Below are 12,681 nucleotides of genomic sequence, written 5' to 3'. Positions count from 1 at the left end.
TTTCCCCACAATGAAACATTTAAAATTATCTTTAACTGAGCACCTCAAATTTGTCACGAACTTTTAGCCTTGCAAATATGGTACATTTGAGAAATGAATTTAATTGTTGATAATTTCTTAGGGCATAAACTATGATACTTCAAACCGCATATTTCATGAAGTGCATTAGTGCTTCATGATAAATATGGAGGCATAAAGCATTGTAATTCATGTACCTCACAAATTATTAAATATTAAATTCATATCTTATATTTACATTATTTATCTGGTGATTTGACACAAAATATATCACTCAACTGTCAATTTTGAAAAGAAAAATATGGCACTGTATATTTGACGTCAAGTAGGACATGACATCATAATGAAGAAATTCATGCTAATCCATGTCAGATCATGAAAAAATGAACTGTTTTTTTTTATTTGTTGAGAATCTTAAGGGAAAATAATTGGAAATATAAATATGTCTAATTGGATATGCAATTCATGCATACATTGCAACTCCAGTTTAACTATCAAGAAAGCTATAACATAAGAATTCCAATCAAAAATTCAGAAAATAGTAATGAAAAACTCCAACAGCTTTTTTTAACACTTTTTTTACCTTTCCTTTGATAAACAGCATAGCTTCCAGTGGGAAAAAAGAACAGGTGACTTAAGATTTTAATTTGTTTATACATCACTTCTACACTTAAGGACAAGAATTTTCATCAACTGATGTCTTTTCAAAACCCCTGGTAATACATGCTGATTTTTTGTCTACGAACATCTGATGGTACTATAATCTTAAATTAAGAATATCTTGAAATTACCAGTAGGTAAGGTACGTTGCATATGTCCTTAAATGAACAAATAAGCTTGTTTTTTAATAAAATAATCTTTTCTCTTTGACCTCTACAGACTCACAGTCCGTTCTCTATGATCTGGGTACTCAAAGACCAAAGAATTATCTATCATAATCTTTCTTTAGAGAAGTTATATCCCATCAAATAAGCTCCCTTTGGTATATTCCTGAAAAAAGTGAAGTTTGTTTAAAACTTACCAAAATCAGCAAGCTTGAGCTCGCCTCGTTCATTAATGAGTAAGTTTTGTGGTTTCAAGTCACGATGAAGGACCTGCCTTTTATGGCAATAGGCTAAGCCTCGCAGGAGTTGAAATAAAAATATCTGTAATACAGGAGATAAGATTAAAAACTCACCCATACAGTAGTACCATGTTTAACATTTCAGGACTTAAACAATGAATAAACACACTGTTCTGATTTCAACTTTAAAGTTTAAAATCTTCAGCATGTTAAAATTGTTTGTTATAAAAATACTTTTATGTTTACATGTATGTATTAAAAGTTAACAGTAACTAAAATATGTTTGAACTTTAGTGTCTGGAACATCCTGTCAAACACCACAGACATGTTAAAGAGATTGGTCCTTTTGACCTTATTATGAATTTCACACCCAACTTCCAAATCTTTAACATTTTTAACAAGCTATTTTGAGAGACTTTCCCGAGTTCATTTAAAGTTTGACATTATAAATCTCTGTGATGGGTGCTGACTACGCGTACCTTGACGTTGGTCATACTCATGATATTACCGCAGTCATCCATGTATTGTTTGAGATCCTTTTCCTGAAAATGAAATAATAATGGAGATAACTTAATTTTGTAAATAGCATTAAATTTTAAATTGTACAAAATATTTTCTCATTGAATGCAAAGTTAGGTAAAACAAAAAAATCTGCTCCTTTATTTAGAAATAAGATCATGAGGGAGATTACACATTATTCCTTTCTCTGTTAAAAGTCATCTGTAATTTATCTTTACTATCAAAAAAAACTTAAGGTGGCTCTCACCAGATATTCAAAGACTAGAGTGAGAGACTTGTCTGTGTGGATGATGTCATGTAGGGTTACGATATTGGCATGTTTGAGCTCCCTGAGTAATGAAACTGGAAAAAAACATAATTGGCTAAATGTATATTTTTATATTATAGTACATCAACAACACAGGCCTAAAATATACCACAATTACTAATCAACTCTTATCAATTAAACTTAATGAAAAGTTACAAATTATCTGAATTTTAATTGATTTAAATTTTGACTGGTGCGATATGACTTGTCTTGTTGCTTTAACTATACCACCTAACCCACAGTAACAAGTAATTTGTCTTGTTGCCTTACCTGCAAAGAAACTGGTGACCTTTGGTAACATAGATCATAATTGTTGGCCTGAGGTACCATGTGACTTGACAAGTGCTTCCCAAGATACCATGTGACTTGACAAGTGCTTCCCAAGGTACCATGTGACTTGACAAGTGCTTCCCATGGTACCATGTGACTTGACAAGTGCTTCCCAAGGTACCATGTGACTTGACAAGTGCTTCCCATGGTACCATGTGACTTGACAAGTGCTTCCCAAGGTACCATGTGAATTGACAAGTGCTTCCCAAGGTACCATGTGACTTAACTACCGGGTAGTGCCCTTACCTTCCCTTATGGCTGTACAGGGAGCGCCCTCCTCATGCTCCAAGCGGATTTCTTTTAGAGCAACCAAATTGTCTGTTAGTCGACTTTTTCCTTTGAACACAGTGGCGTAGGTACCCTGAAATGCAGTGCAAAGTAATAACAACATATCTGAGACATACATCAGTCACTCAACACATGGTAGAAATTCTACAGATTAACCTACTGCCCTGTTCATACAGACATATTGAACAAATGGTTTTGCGGGTTGGGGTTGCTGTTAAGGCTTAGTAGAATACATGTATACATTCAAACAAAGATGGGAAGTATGAAACCATTGTGTTCTTATATTAAGAGGATTCATATTTTGTTGTCTTTTACAATGTCCATACTGGACTAATTCAAGTACTAAAGGAAATATGAATTTCCTTCTCCCTCTATATACATATACAGGGTATAGAACACCAATAGCACTAGTTTATCATTGTATGAATTAGTTCATGTCTCTAATTGTTTTAAGTATATTTAAAGTAGGATAAATAAGAACACATACATTATTTCCTGTGTTGTTGGTATAGTAACAATCAGAGAAACCCTACATAAATGCCATCAGATTCTACTTACAATGATTCAATGCTTTATTACAAATTCATCATGTGATATTGTGACAAAGTTAATAGTTTAGACCATCCAAAGCACGAGTCCTATAAGTACGGAGGTTTACACAGTTATCTTCCTTTGGTTACTTACCTCTCCTAGTTTATCTAGCTTGGTATACGATTCTATCTTCCCGAAACCAATTTCAGACTGCAATGAAAAGCCATTGTGTAAATCAAATTAAGATAAATAAAACGCACATGTAATCTAATAATCTGTTATTGATTTTTGTTTTTAGTTGAAGCAGTTCACAATTTGTAGCATGAGAAAGAGATTCAGAAAAAAACTTAATATCCTTTTAAATGTGAACAGAGCATCTACACAGACATGTAGTGTCCAATTTCTGAGCAAATTTTGAAGTCATCCTGTCTTTAAATTTTATTTTTGAAGGAACGTAGAGATCTTAGCAAATCTTCTAATTTAACATTTTAGAATGTCCAAATCTTCATTTTTTTTCCCTTATTATATTGCAATAATTACTATTTATGAAAAGCACACAGACATCCAAGGAGATGTTCTGTATTAAATATTTCTTCAGATTTTTGCATTTTAAATTCTGTTGTCTCGATAGATAAAAAATTAGCTACACATGGATGCACTGGATTCTAAGATTTCTTAATGCCAGATTCTCACTTGAAACAGCTGAACTTTAATCAGAATATAAACTTACACTTTTTATCATTTAAGTTTAAATCACATATATCAATTTAAGACAAATGAATTGTTTGAAATTCTGAAGCACCTTAAGTGAGCTTCATCTTTAAGTGAGTGAACAGTTATATCAGAGATGTTGGCCGTCTTAGCTCGCAGAGGAAATTGAGCGGAACGTTTCTATGTATTTCTGGGCTTTCTCCATCTTTTTTTTGTACTTTTGACTTTGTCTGACACCTGACTAGTTAAATAAATCATTGTCTCTGTCTTGTTATAAATAGAATCTCCTTTATTACTAATTAAACTTGAGTATATTAAACGAGGGTATCAGTGTCTGTGCTGTTTGAAGTAAGGAAGAGGCCCAAGGAGAGGGCTACTACATGTATACGCAGTACTGGTATTGGGCGTCCAACCTATTAAAAATTAAGACTATGATACAGAATATAAGACCCCCCCCCCCCCCCTCCCAAAAAAAATATTAAAAAACAAAAAATGTAACTTTCTTTAATCATGGGACATATGCAATAGTTCAAAATTTTCTGGGTTGGCAATTGTCAAGGAGAGAGGATAATAAATCTGTCTGACTTCGGCATTCTTGTGACTTGGGTATGAAAGAGTGCAGCCTCCATTTGCTACCCCCATATTTAAAATTTATTTCTCACATTTATATCTATATTCTATGAAAGATGAATGTGACCTTGAACTTGTCATGTTTGTGACCTTGTAGATATAAATCTCTGATTATGTCAGATAGTTAATTCCGTGGTGAAATTCCAGAACTCTTTGCAATTTTTTTCTCCAGATAAAATTTTCCTGTAACATCTTAAGTTGATTTAAAGTACAGCGGGATTTGAACAGTGAAATTCTCTATATAATACATTCAAAGCCTCCTAATTTAAATAATATAATGTCGTTTGCAAGTTTTGTTTGTTTGTTTGTTGTTTAACGTCCCTCTCAAGAATTTTCACTCATATGGAGATGCCTCCACTTGCCGATGGAGGGCTGAAAATTTTGACCTATACTCGGCACTCAGGGCCATTGAGCAGTGATGGATCTTTTTTGTGCCAGTGTCATAATTAAAAAATGGAAGTATTTTTTAAAGAATTGTTTTAAAGAGTTAACTGTCTATAAAAAAATATATTAACTGATAAAACACCAAAAATGTCCTTGTTATATATGGTATAACAACTACATTGAAGTTGTTTTTCTATTTCATATCATTTTCTTTCTGACAAAAATAGGTTAATTTTTTTCTCCATAATTGGGTTGACCTTAAACACCAGACGCAATTTACTGATAAAGACAAACAAGTCTGTTGACTTGTTCTTCAATAACCTGATTTTGATAATGATTCTGTTTTCCCCCTTTGACAGATTGGTCTAATGACCTACATAAACAGACAGACAATCAGACTCTTACTGTTCGTCAACTCACGGAATCAATATGTCAGACAATCTATGAGATTATGACTCCCAGTAAGAGCATTGAGCTGGTATAAGATATTGCAGGACTTTTCTCTGCAGTTATTACATTGACTTCATGCAAATAACAGCATGGAAAAAGTAAAATTTGACATAACACATGTAATATCTTCTAATGGGTGTTGAGAAGTGGAAATCTAGCCTTAAATTGAATAAAATAAAACTCTGGAGAGTTAAAAGATTTACTGCAGCATCATTTTATTTTTTTCATTTCAAAATCTAGGTGGAGGATTTTAAAACAAACTCCTTAGCCATTCTAAATACCTACTGCGTAATATATAATTCTCATTTGAGACAACATTCTTCCATAAGGAATGGAAGTCTTTTATTAATTACAGACCTGTTTACCCATATTGTTGTCTCTCAGTATTTTTTATTAGATTTGTCAGTGAGATTTGGCATTTCCCCTTAAGATTTCACTTTTCATCGATTGTACATATATTACTAGAGAACGACTATATTTCTGATTAACAAAATTAAACATGGTCTAATAACAAAGAAAAAGATAATCCTTTCTTTCTTTCGAGGGGTTTCTGTCATTTTTAAACCACTGCGTTTTGGCAACCCTAAATCACTTAGTTGTTAGAAATTTTTCTCTTTTTTAGCAATTAAAAAGCGTCAAACTGAGACATCATAACGAAAAATAGCTGCTAAAATCCAAATGAAAGGATTTTCCGATTTCCGTATTTTCATTAAAGGAAAATGTGAGACGTATTTTGGACACAAAATCCGTACAAAATACAGCGAAATCGTAAGAGTAAACAGGTCTGTAATTATAATAAAACAAAAACAGTGAATGGAAAAATTTGAATCTATTTAATAGGACTTCATTTAAGTGACTCTGAAACTGTCTTTTAAAAATTTATACATGTACAGTGTATAACTTATTTATATGATATTTTTCTATTTATTAAACAAATTTGATCTCTTTTAATTTGTGGAATTAGAATGAAACTAATTAGCATGCATTACTGTCTTAGCAATTTATATTAAGGGTAATGTGAATATTGCAACAGTAATTTTGGTATTTTGGAACCATTTTTGTGAAATGGCTATTAACTTGTGAGTATGAGATGCTCATCAATTTATGTTAAATCCTAAATAACAATATCTTGTTTAAATATGCAGCAAAATACTAAATAAAGTTTTATACCAGTATTTCCAATGTTTTAACAGAGTTAAATATATATCATTGGACCGATTGATGGGTTCAGGGATATCGGACCATTTGAGAAGTTTGATGTCTATGATGTTTTTATGACCAAATTAATCCTCTACATCGTCAAACATATATCTTTTAATAATTTGCATTTATTGGTGTTCAACAGTTACAGTTATGAAATACGTCTTAATACAAAGTACAAGGTTTTACAAGACTGTTATTGGCTACATTCTTAGGTAGAATGTGTTTTGCGGAATCATAAATGAAAACTATTGCCTAGTAACCTCAGACAAACAGTTTGGTTCTTGGGTCCAACAAAAGCTATATTGCCCTTGGACCCAGTCAATAAATGTACAACATTGTATGAACATTAGTTACTTACCAGAGATTTTCTCCGTGAGCGCCTACTGAGCATGCTCTCCGGACTGAGACTCTGACGAGCCAAAAAATGTCCAGGTAGTCTCATGTCTGCCGGCAAGGACAGGCGTTTGGCCACCTCCTGTAATGAAAAAAAAGACTCGTCATCCCACACTGGCCATTGCAAGTGGGCAGGGAGATTTTTTTTCCAGATTTTAGCAGTGACAAACAGGAATAAATATAATCCTACCCTTAGCATTATGTAGAATATTGCTTCTGGTATTGGATACCCAAGAAATATGAAATATGACACAGTACACTGTCAAATATAGGCCTGGGATTTGTTTTTTTTTCTGTTACATAACAGCATTTATCGGCTCTGTTAGTAGGATACAGAAATGTCACATGACATATTGGTAAAGAGTCAGATCTAATATCAACCCATATTTTGTGCATATGTTCAAGGCAGATTATTTACAACCAATAATTTGACCAATCTTATAATTATATATATAGAATTTTTTTTTTTACTACTAACCTCAATTATATAATACATTTTTTTTTATTTGATGATCAAAGTCAAGGAAACAACATACTTTAAGTCTCCCTATCTTTTTTTTCTGTAGAATATTCATTAGAAAAAATTTTTTAAATAATTTTCTATTAAACAAATTTTTACCCAGTATATCAGAAGAATTCAAGAAAATTTGTGCCACTTGAATTGGGGTGCATTTTACAAGGAAGCATATTTGACCCTTGGTAGAGTTAATTACTGCATGCTTTAGGATGGGAGTTTACTTCATCTGTCCTAGAAGTTGGCCTATTGTTTACACAGACACTTCCTTCTAACAAATGGTTCATGCCAAAAGTTCTTCAGCAGTTTTTTTTGTAAAATAGAGAAACATTCTTGACTAAAGGTAGATCCAGGGTCAAACCTCTACTCAGATTTTATTTGGAGGGGGAAAGCAAGGTATTATGATTGATTCCTGAAAAATTGCAATGCTGCCCTATAGTTATGTTGTAAACAGGCACGGTGACACTTGAAAGTCACTAGTAGGGCTCAGAAAAAAATCCTGTAGACTTAGAGACTTCTAAATGATTCAAATTGGCCATGGCAGTGCTCTAAGGAATCCATGCTCATGCTGGGGGTATACTCAGAGAAACTGGTATCGTCATGGTGATCTACGCAGACAGGGCCAATGATGTAGAGTGACCCATTTGGTGTTACAACATGATTTCAATATTAATGAAATTTAAAAACATTCTTACTCTTAGAATCAAACACTACGACTATTAAAGAACACACATTGTGTCTATAATATCTCAATCATGGCTGCTTCTACTACCATACTTAGATTTGGCTTTACTAAATACTTAGCCAGTGGAATATGTAGACAAATCATTACTAGTCTAAAAAAGGTTTAGTCCCCAACAGGCTTGAACACAGAGAAACACTGAATGGTGCATATTATACATAACAGACAAATTGTTAACATGTTATTTCAGAGAGCAAGGCTATTTTTGTAGGATATCGACAGTGTGTTTTGGTTATTTTGTGTGTATAAAGGAATATATATGCCCTGCCCCCTTTTCCCCAGTCATCCAACATCAAACAATATTACACACTTGTCACAGATATTCCAAAAATGCAGCTTATAAACAAAAACAAGCTGACAAAACCTGAATGAAACATAGCTAATTATGTAATCTAATGACTTCCCAGTTCCCATCAAGATTTATTTTTATTTAAAATTGAAGTACATGCAAACTCTGTATGCCTGTGAATTACGCATAGTGAACTCCTGTGACTTTGAAATTTGCCTTCATATAAAACTTGATAAACTGTAGAACCTTAACTGATGGACAATTAAATGAAAGGCAGTACATTTTTATCTCTAGCAGAGACAATTAAGCTAAAACCTATTTTACAGAAAGAAAAACTGAATAAACTTTTTTCTTTTTGTTCTTCATAAATTTAAGGGATTTTCATAAAAAAAAAAATTCATTTTAAAAACTGCTCACGAAAGAGTGCTCGTACCTTCTGAACTCTTTGTAATTCCGCATCCTCGTCCGAGTCGATATCGGACTCGGAATCGTTTCCCTGAGTAAAACACTGAACCAGTGAGTTCTTCCGAGAACCACCTGGATTACCACTTCCCGATTTCTGCTGAAGAATCGGCATTTCTGAGCGCCCTAGTCTCATAGTGGAACTCTACACATATTTCATCAATTCCGACTAATACAATGAAGTCATTATTATAATCTTAAAGTTAGAAACAGCTTTCTAACAAACAAGTAAAAGAACATCAGTTTCCTTTTTTTCTATTTTCGCCCTCTTTCTGACTTTATGAAACACATGGAAAGTGTGTTTTGTATCAGAATTAAAACTCAAGAATAGCAAACTCTTGTCTAGCTAAGAAACACATCCTTTCCATTTTATTTAGTTTACCAATGCAAGATGTGGAATTAAGAAGCTAAAAAAAAAATTCTGCTGCCAAAGCCTCAGCCTTCTTTGTATAACAAATTGGCACTATGGGTGTGAATTTTTTTTTTTGGATCACAGTTTCTCAATTCCCTCTGCATTGAACTGATATTTAGTTAAATTATTATTGTCTGCTTATGCAGCTTAAGGGAAGATCACTTTTGATGATTTTTTTAATGCATCGCAGTCTAAACGTCCTTGTTATTACACAGAATATTCTCCATCACCAGAGATGTGGACTGATATCATATTACTTTTATGACATTGACTTCACACTGGCTTGTAAGACCACACAATAGTACCCCCTAGGAAGCAAAAATGTCCTCCCTACCAGCACACCAAGGACAAATTATAAAATTCTTTGTAGAGAATTTCTGTGAAAATGTCTTCTTGTAGATCTCTTTTCAAAACCAATTCAGAATATGTCTTTCATTGCTGAAATTTCACAAAAACCAATATCAGTGCTTAAATCTTTTCCACAAACACCAAGTCTCCAATAAGCAGGTTCTAAGCTGATTCCCAAGGTTTCCTAGACAATTAGCAAGTCTTCAGGTATCTGTAGTATTGTTATAATAGGTCAGTTCCTGTGAGAATTCCACTAACAATGATGTGTCTCCGTTTATAGATCAACCTGACAACGAAATTCTTGTCATCAGCATCTGTAGCAGAAAAAAAGACCAACCTTTCCTCCAACGTAATTACTCACGATATTGCCACCTGCTAAACATGTAGATGTAATTATATCCACAGCAGAGAATGGAAATCTGGGATAATTTTTATTCCAATAATTTAAATTAGCACTTGTACATAGTTCAATCACCCTTACACTGCACTAAAATCAAGTGTAGAAATTAATTTTGTTTCCTGAATGAAGAATAGATCATATGGAATACAATACTGTCTTTACCCAATTCAACTGTTTCTGCAAGATACTGTCAATCCTAATAGTAACAGGTGCTTTCACACAGGATGTCAAAGATGCTGACCCTATTCCCAATAGTTCCTGGAGCAATTCACACTGTTTGCTTTAATTGGATGCTGGAGGACCGCGGTCACTTCTTGATTCCTGGACAATTCCTAAAGGTCATATGGTCTCAGAAAATGTAAAGTAAGATGACCACTTGTCCTACCGTCCACTGAAGTCAGTTATTCTGGAACAGAACTCCTGAACTGATTACGGAGCTTAGAGATCCACCCTTTAATATACATACTGGTCACCTGATGACTTAGGTATGGAGTTTAATAACCTGTACACTGACGACAAAATAAACATCTGTCAGTCACAGATATCTAAACGAAGACTTCCAAGATGTCAGAAACAGACGTCAGCTCAAAAAGTAGAATCCTGACTTTTTCAGGAACTGCGTTCATGATTTGGCGTCATTTGTCCATGTTAATAACCCAAGTCTTAATTAGACCCAATCCTAATGATATCTTAAAACCTTGCTCTCCTTCGTCATATTCCTGATCCTTGATATAATGAACAGCAGCAAAAACAGTTTTGTTGACATCTACATGAATGTCCCCGCCTACTTTGGACAGGCCCTGATTATCGCACTATAACCAAGACCCGTATGTGTTTCGGTGCATTACTCAATGTCACCAATATTCCTCTGTAAAACTATTAAGTAAAAAAACTGAGAAAATTCTATTTGATTAAATCAACACTTCACAAGTGTGACACTGCATGAAACTGCAAGAAAATGCTACTAAGCATATGAGAAAACTATTTCTATTTTTTGTTTTCCAGATGGAAAGTTTTCTTTCCTGTCAGTTTCAATATCTGTCAGATTGCATGCACAATATGCAGTGTTAATGTGCGCTGACAAACTTCAAACAGGTTTGTGAGAATTCAACGACACAAAACTTTTTTTCCTCCTTTCTCTAGACAACAGGCCCAATAAAACTTGATGAAAATAATACAACATGTGGCTCCTAAATTCTTTTTAAACAACTTACACAAAACTTCTCTTGAAGGATTTCAATGGGCAATGTGTTTTTCAAATCAGATGGTTCAGAAGGCATGACCTTGACTGAATTAAAAGGTCATTTCTCTGACCTCCAGAACAAGCATTTACATAACGAGGATAATTTGTGAGTAGTTTTCCTTTGTGAGTGTTTCATTTTTCTTAATCTTACTCAGAATTGAATTTACATCTGAGTGGCGTCAGCTCTTCCCTAGATCAGAAGCTTTTGCTTATAGCCTTCAAACACTCAAAGGATAAAGATTATTGAGGAACTTCATGCTTTACGGAAGTTTAAATCTCCTGTATTGCTCCACCCATAAATAAAAGACAATTTCTTCACTGTAATGCCTCCACCCTTACAATATAAATCAGTGATTTAATTGAGATTTTTCTAAGTTGGTCAGGCAGAGATGAGATCCTTAATTAATATCACTGAGTGATAAACCATAACACCTATGCCTACATCAATATGTGTTACAGTGATATTAAACTAAATATCAATTATACCTACAAAACAATAATTACCTAGCAGATACATAGTAACTATTTATAATATATCAAGGCATAAGTATACAGACTAATTGTCATTTAAGATCGCACTTAGGATATTTCAATGACATGTTTTGAATTAAAAGATACCTAAGCTATTCATTTAATCAGATATATATACTCTCAGTTTTACAGATAATATATGACTCCCTCTGGAAGAGATTTCATATTCTTTGTCCTTTTTCAAAATTTTAGTGTGAAAACTTCAAATGCATTTGACCTAGCTCTATCTGGACATATATTCAGAACTTCAATTTGTTACTTAAAAAAAAAAAAACAACAATTCTGAATAACTATTTTTGTATGAAAATTCAAAGTCAAATTTATCTAAAACGTGCATTAAGAATAAGAAATCAACTTTGAAACTTTTATTTAAGATGAGGTGCTTGGCAATTGTAAAACATGTATGTAGTTCAATCATATATCAAAATTACATTATAGAATCTCGTGTGTTTATGAATTATTCATGCATCAGTTCATTATTGAAAGAAAGTTTGTAAACAAGTAGATAAAGTTTTAAAAATAGACAAAGTTTTGGTTAATTAATAGTATCCCATTAATTAGTTTTTGTTTTCCATATACTTCCTGTTTTAATTAAAATGATAAATTCACAAATGTTTGTATCTCTGTGTTCTAGTGTTTCCTGCATCATTTCTAAACAACAGGAAACAAGACTAAGTACATGTGATACACATAGAACATTCCACAGTCAAGGTCAGATGTTCAAACTGCCATCAGTTTCTGAAGTACCACCCTTCAAAACGTACAAGAGACCAAACAAGGATACTAATCTGGTGCCCTATCAGGAAGTGTAGGCCACATGAATACACACAAGGTCTTTGGTGAAAGAATGTAGCCACATTGGGTTACTAATTTAAAATTTTAAAAATTCCTGTAATAATATATTACTTAGCCC

At 33.3% G+C, this 12,681-nt stretch overlaps 1 protein-coding gene across 4 annotated transcripts in view; it reads right to left on the bottom strand.

Annotated features, from left to right (window-relative positions):
- LOC133195521 (cyclin-dependent kinase 17-like) overlaps positions 1-12,681 on the bottom strand; it is a 44,492-nt gene that overhangs the window by 6,771 nt on the left and 25,040 nt on the right. For 2 of the 4 annotated variants that reach the window (XM_061331382.1, XM_061331381.1), the window contains 6 exons: positions 6,793-6,909; positions 3,210-3,266; positions 2,484-2,598; positions 1,848-1,942; positions 1,561-1,623; positions 1,040-1,163 (listed from right to left, as the gene is read on the bottom strand). In XM_061331382.1, the coding sequence (XP_061187366.1) occupies positions 1,040-1,163; positions 1,561-1,623; positions 1,848-1,942; positions 2,484-2,598; positions 3,210-3,266; positions 6,793-6,909 (571 nt within the window). Of the gene's footprint in view, positions 1-1,039; positions 1,164-1,560; positions 1,624-1,847; positions 1,943-2,483; positions 2,599-3,209; positions 3,267-6,792; positions 6,910-7,017; positions 7,042-8,805; positions 10,339-12,681 lie in introns of those variants that run through there. The other 2 variants (XM_061331383.1, XM_061331385.1) reach the window with 2 other exon arrangements.

Source organism: Saccostrea echinata, unplaced genomic scaffold, assembly GCF_033153115.1.
Source record: "Saccostrea echinata isolate AGI-Se365-2 ecotype Australia unplaced genomic scaffold, CSIRO_AGI_Sech_v1 ptg000029l, whole genome shotgun sequence".
In the NCBI taxonomy this organism is placed as follows: Eukaryota; Metazoa; Mollusca; class Bivalvia; order Ostreida; family Ostreidae; genus Saccostrea; species Saccostrea echinata.
The sequence above is the reverse complement of the archived record's forward strand: the minus strand, read 5'-3'. Positions and strand labels throughout refer to the sequence as shown.